At 32.3% G+C, this 6,661-nt stretch overlaps 1 protein-coding gene across 2 annotated transcripts; it reads right to left on the bottom strand.

Annotated features, from left to right (window-relative positions):
• Positions 1-2,189: 2,189 nt before the first annotated feature.
• Positions 2,190-5,230, bottom strand: LOC127839068 (uncharacterized). 2 transcript variants are annotated; one of them, XM_052367234.1, is made up of 4 exons: positions 5,072-5,230; positions 4,821-4,905; positions 3,683-3,904; positions 2,190-3,194 (listed from the first exon to the last, which is right to left on the bottom strand). In XM_052367234.1, the coding sequence occupies exons 1-4, from the start codon at positions 5,135-5,137 to the stop codon at positions 2,551-2,553; spliced, it is 1,017 nt and encodes a 338-aa protein (XP_052223194.1). In that variant the 5' UTR covers positions 5,138-5,230; the 3' UTR covers positions 2,190-2,550. The 2 variants fall into 2 exon arrangements, with proteins under 2 accessions (XP_052223194.1, XP_052223195.1); XM_052367235.1 differs by having other exon boundaries at positions 5,068-5,181.
• Positions 5,231-6,661: the final 1,431 nt, after the last annotated feature.

Here is a 6,661-nt window from a genome sequence, read left to right as displayed (position 1 = left end):
TGTATAATTTAATAAAAGATGCACCAAGATTATAATGATAATTCTATAAATTGATTATGAATTAATAACTTGAATTTGACGCTTACATAAAATTAGCTCAACCAATATGAGATATAATTTTTGCTCATATTTCTTGTTCATTCTGTTATATTATTTGTATTAGTCTTATGTTCTGCTTAGAAAAAGTGTACGTGCCATTTCTGTTTTGTTGAATACATTTCAAATCAAAGATCATGAGAGTATAGCAGCCTGCTGCACCTTAATCCTTTTTATTTGACGTGGTGGTAATTATTACCAAATTCTAAATGGCCAAAGGCAAATGTGTAGATTTGACAAATAAACATTAAAGCCTCTATAACGCTTAAAATCAACGAAAATTGTGTACAAAAGTTCGTAAAATAAAGTGAACACCTAATCAATCAGTGTTCCTTATAGCACTAGCCACAATTTCAACGATAGATGTGGTATGATTACATAGATTTATGTAGATACAAAATGCTCGTTTTTATTTATTTGTGACACAATTAATTCCATTTTAATTTCACGCGAATATATCTATTCATACGACACACGAACACTAAAATGGCATCATGTTAGTGTTTATGTGTCGTATGAATAGATATCGCTGTGAGAAATTAAAATGGAATTAAATATGCAAAACAATAATAAAGACGAGCATTTTGAATATACAAACATCTATTTTACCAGACCACATCTGACGTTGAAATTTCGGCAATTGCTAAAGGAACAATGATTTGTAATTGTTTAGCTTTATTTTACGAAATATTGTACGAAATTTTCGTTGGTTTTGAGTAGTAATGTTAATTTAACTGTGATCCCAGAGTGTCGCCTTACTGGTATTTAATTGTATTCTCAATCGGAATTGCCCTTTTGAACATCTAAGTTAGTAACAGTATTCAACAACATTTGTTTCAATTTGTAGTTATTCTATTTTAAGCATAGATCAGACAATATTAGACCGCTATAATAAACTGCCTATTGGAAGCTTATCATATAATTAAGAGACTTTTGCTAGGCCTCGTCGAAAAATTGATAGTTAACTTCGGCGATTGTTTGTCCTTCGGAATATTAAATGATTAAATGTTTGCTACTTTTGACATTTATGCAATGTTCGTGGAATGTTTTTACAAAATGCATTTATATAGTTTAACAAAATTATCATAATCACGTTTATAAATTATTCTCTTGTATTTGTGGAGATATGTGTAATGCATACCATCTTTTATCATATATTTGCGTGTTTCATAATATTTCTAAATTCTGATATACGAGTCTTGTTCTGAGAAAACTGGGCATATTGCTTGTGCGTACGGTGTCGTTCCAGATTAGCATGTGCAGTCCGCACAGGCTAATCAGGGACGACACTTTCCGCTTTTATGACATTTTTCGTTTAAATGAAGTCTCTTCTTAGCAAAAATCCAATTATGGCGGAAAGTGTCGTCCCTGATCAGCCTGTGCGGACTGCACAGGCTAATCTGGGACGACACTTTACGCACATGCATTATGCCAAGTTTTCTCAGAACAGGACACATATTAAAGCGCAAATTTGGTGTCAAATATATCTAGCAAAATTGTGAACATAAACAATAATCGCTTTCGTCCAGAATGTGCTGGATTTTTTCCCGCTTTTTTGTGTTGTTTTACTACTTCACTGTGTATTTGCTTAATTGATTAACTTTCGTTGAAATCGATGTATTATCGTTTAATCTTGATAGAAGAGAACAAACTGATAACTTGTGAATAAAAATACATTTTATACTGAACTCTTTTATTATTGTGTAACTTGAAGAAGAGAAGCAGCCTGGCAGAAAAACATAACTTCGCAGTATCACTAAAACAATTTCATAAACAATCTGACATGATGTAGCCTATCGTTGTGCATATAAGAAACAAAAACTGGGAACGAGTATATAGATTGAATATTTACCAGGATATATGAGACTGAAAGAGATTACAATGCACAATAATTGTCTTGCTTATTTTGCTATATTTAATGATATTGTATCAGCGTTTTAAAAATATATTACCTGTCTTAATCATATTTTCAACTTTCAGATTTTATGTTTCAAGTCAACACGCATGACCATACTGATGCACGCACACACACGCACACATATGCACACGCACACAAACACACATCCACACATATATAAAAACAGCAATACTAATAAGCTGTATTATATGATTTAATACATACATTCAAAAACAGTATGTTATGTTTATTTTACGTATCAAATTTACGTTTTTGTATATCAAATGTCAACTTTAATTTCTGAAATGTGTAAACAAAATTCTATTTCTTAAACACATTATTTAAACACAATACACAGATACATTTAATTCGGATTATAACATAAAATGAATGATGCGCAATCTGTATACAATGAAGAAAATTGTAGTAAAAACATTTCATTTTTTTAAACAAATAAGCGATGCATCAGTTAATATATAATTTTATTGTATGGTCGATTATTGAATCATACTGGAAACACAACAACAATGTGTCGTCATGTTCGATTACAGTTGTATTTAAAGAGTCGGTATTTCTGTCTGAACAGGCGCAACTTCACATTTCGTGTTGTACGAGCCACACGTGTATGAACCATTAACATCTGATTTTTTTAAACATATAAAGCAAAATTTTGTGCCACAAGGGCATGACATGTGTTTGCACTTTTCAATATGTTCAATAAAAACACCACAAGTTGGACAAGCTCGGAGCTTTGGACACTTCACTCCAACCACTTCTTTTGTTTCGCTGTTCTTCAATACTTCGAGCCTTGCATCTTTTCCAAAGCATCCCGAATTCCCACATTCGCTTACTCCGCTAGACATCCAAATTTTCAGGCAAAACCAGCAAAACTCGTAGTTTTTGCGATCATTACGGGTGCAATTAGGACATATAACGCGCTGATCAGTGTTACGCTTCCTTGAGCAAAATGACTTGCATTTAGGACATTCTTTTATTCCGCAAGCCTTGCGATAGTTGTAAGCAATTTTTTTTTTGAAATCCTTTATTTCTGTATTAGTGAGCAAAGCCATACGTTTGACAGTCGAGAAGTCCCACTGCATGTTGCAGAATTTAGAATTTGCGCCTTCTTTGTAAGAACATCGAAATTCATAGCCGCCTGCTGCCAAAACAGTTTTGCATATACTTTTCAGTGAATCTGGTCCTGGAAAAAAAAACGAATTTAGACCTTCTGGAAAGGCAAACAAAAAAGAAGCATACGGGAGCATGACGCTCTAGGAACACGAAAACAGTGTTTAAATATATATACATAACGTGTCGTTTTAAACGCTTATGGTGGTTTGTTTACAAAATGGTTAAAATTAACAGATATCACAGAATTAATGACGTTTCACATAACAGAAACATGAAAACCATCAACATCTTGGAATAAACAAAAACGTAACAAGTATAACACAAGATCAATACGAAAGCACACACACACAGCTATAGCACAGTATAGCTTGCAAATGACTTTCAACTCATAATTTTAAAATCCTACTTCAATATGCCTTCTTTTCATAAATAAATATATACATAAACATATGTAATCATGATTTAATAAACACTATATTGACAGCCATGAGCAGGTTCTTCAATTAATTTATAGCAAACTGTGTTTATGTTTGGTTTAATAACCATACTGCAACTTACCAAGGACGTGACCACAAGGCATTTTCCAACTCTGTCCGACTGGTGTATCCTCGAGGGTAATAAAGTCTCGTTCTGTTGCCAACGGAAGATCATTTCCAGACACATTCGATGCAGAACCGCCGTGCACTCGTAAAACTAAAGAAACCGTGTCCAAATTCTCAACACCGTAGTCTTTTACAAACTTTTCCCTGCCGTGTTCATCTTTTTCGCGAAGGTCTTTGCCTTAAAATACAAAACCGATTTATTTTACAACCTGCGTTAAGAATACATTATACAACTCTGTGTTGATTAATCCAAGCGAAATGTAATTAATTAATTAATCATCAAGCTGTTTAGGCATGTTATTATTCAGTCAAAATAGGTAATTCAATAGTATTTTAAATGGAAAATAATTAGTTTTTTCTGGGAAAAGTTTTAGGTTCAAATATAAAATATCACAATAGCCTATTGACTTAAGTCTAAAGTACTCATAAAGTGAGACTTAAGCTGCACAAGCAAGAGAGAACACCCTTATTATGCAATGCTGTCCTTATGTTTTGGCGAGCCACCAAAAGCCGAACAGTGCAACACAAAACAAGTGCACTAGACAAGACGCACACGTACATAACAAACGCACACACATCGCTATTATTGCTTGACTTAATTCCCCATAGGCGTTTAGTAATATCTTTATATGGGAATCAGTTGTCAAAGCCCTTGGTAAAAAATCATCTTAAAAATGAAGTGCTCTTTATTCAAAATATTTAAAATGACAATATATTCATATTGATATAATTTAGAACTATTAAGTCCTTTATTTTCACTACAAAATAGATTTTATTGCTATAATGAGTTTTCGGATCTTTTTTACAGGATTGTTTGACTTTTCAGCCCATAGCTGGCTACAAGTAGGGAAGGGTTGGATAACGCGGAAATAAATACAAAGCATTGCATACACACGAGGCATTCATCACACTTTCCTGGCATAAAGGGTTCTTTATATCAGGGTAGTAAATCGATAGAAAACTGAACTTATAATTATTAATAAAAAAAGAAAGAAAAGTGTAATTCTATATTTGTGTTTAACGACCTAATAATAAAAAAGACTTGTTTTTATAACAATTTATTGAATACGATTTAGCAGAACAAATCGACTTACACATGTAAAGTAGTCTGATATCATCCTCTAACGTTAAATTAAATGTTTGTTTCACCCGGTTTTTAAGTTCTTTTATACTGTCTGCCTGAAATGTAAATATTTAACGCGTTTAGGTGTAAAAACATCGAATTATCATTTGTTTTGTCCTATTAATCAACATGCAATTAAACAATATAAAACTTAAGTTTTACTAAAATTCTTTATTTGATTCACAAATAAACAACTATGGGTTGAACATATAACGCACCAACCTGTCCGATTGTAACACTTCGTTCTACTCCTCCGAATCCATTTACAGTTATACTTATATCAGACATGCTTAATGCATACAGACGAACAATATGCTAAATCAATTGATCTAAATTTCCTTTTATACCATTTACAATTCTATTTATAGACACATTCCAAATATATTACCAATCATGTGATTGTGTCATGATAAATGTGCCCATTAATCTGGAATCAGGAACTCAGGAAGAGGCGTAGCTAAAACATTGTCTATGTGTAAACCGGGCCATAAAGCCGAAATTCTGAGCTACATGTGTATCGTAGTCAATACCTAATTAAGCAATATACATTCAATTACTTTAAATTATGCATGTAGATTTTTAAGGGACTTTTCAAACCTGCTTTTTCATTCACTATTAAACAAAGCGGCACAATTTGGATTTTGTTTTCGAATCTTTATATAAGCATGAACAAAGTTGACTAAAACAATGCCCGAGCCCGGGACCGCTGAAAGCAAATTATAGCACACAACTAGTAGATTTCTTAAGATTTTAACAAATTGTGTCCAACCCTTTGTTTATAATGCCCCTTGTTTTAAATTATCATCGTTTAATTAAATTATAAGCGTTACAAAGCGTTAGAATTTAAAGTTTTCGATTGATGGTAATCCATAAACGAACCACTGTTTTAACATGTTAAGTCAGGAAGGTTATTTTTCTTTTGATAACAATATAAATGCCTCATTATGCATCAATTGCTTATCGAACCCAGGATTCCACCAGTCAATAAATAAATCCTTAAATTACATAAAGCAGTTTGCGAGAAATTTCCCTCCAAAACTGCTCTCCTGTCTTTTTTTAGAAAAATTGTGGCAAATGAAAGTAATGGTGAGGAATTGATTGCGTGAAGGCAATAACTTGAGAGTTTAATTTATCAAATATATTTTATTTTAACTTTGAACTACAATTGATGTCTCAACATTTCGAGAAATAAGCAGTGCTTTCATTCACTGGAAATGTATGTCTTTAAATTTTGTAGTTTTGTTTCGTTTGTGTTTTATCTAAGACTGGCTAATATCAATTTGCAGGTAGAACAATAATGCAAAGACATGTTCTGTATTTCATTTTTGTTCTAACTCTTAAAATATTTATTTCTAAGTATTTAAAAAAATGTTTATAAAATAAACTATAGTGTCCACAACAATGCAAATTTCCAACAACAACATATCTCAAACGCAAAGCAATGAATTCTGAAAACTGTGTATACACGCACTATTGTGAAATAGTATGTTTTGTGTTTGCGTTGTAAGATCGTTCTTAAATTCTCTCCCAGTTTTCTGGAGATGTGTATTTCTCCATTCAGTGGACTGAAGTCATTTTCGAATGCGTACGCATTTATTTATTTTTAATAGTGTATGTTTACAAATTACTAGTATTTGCCTCTTTTTGAGAATGATTACTTAAAAATAATTTGTCGCATTTAAATTGATCTCTTTTAGTGGAATATTTCGTTCTACCCGCAATCAGACTTCGCTTTTTCTTTCATTTGTGTGACTCTTATTTTTTCGAATGCTGAATGTTTTTTTTCCGGCACTACAAGGGCGACATTTTGCT

This window comes from Dreissena polymorpha, chromosome 7 (genome assembly GCF_020536995.1).
Source record: "Dreissena polymorpha isolate Duluth1 chromosome 7, UMN_Dpol_1.0, whole genome shotgun sequence".
NCBI classification, from domain to species: Eukaryota; Metazoa; Mollusca; class Bivalvia; order Myida; family Dreissenidae; genus Dreissena; species Dreissena polymorpha.
This window is presented reverse-complemented; position numbering and strand designations above follow the sequence as displayed.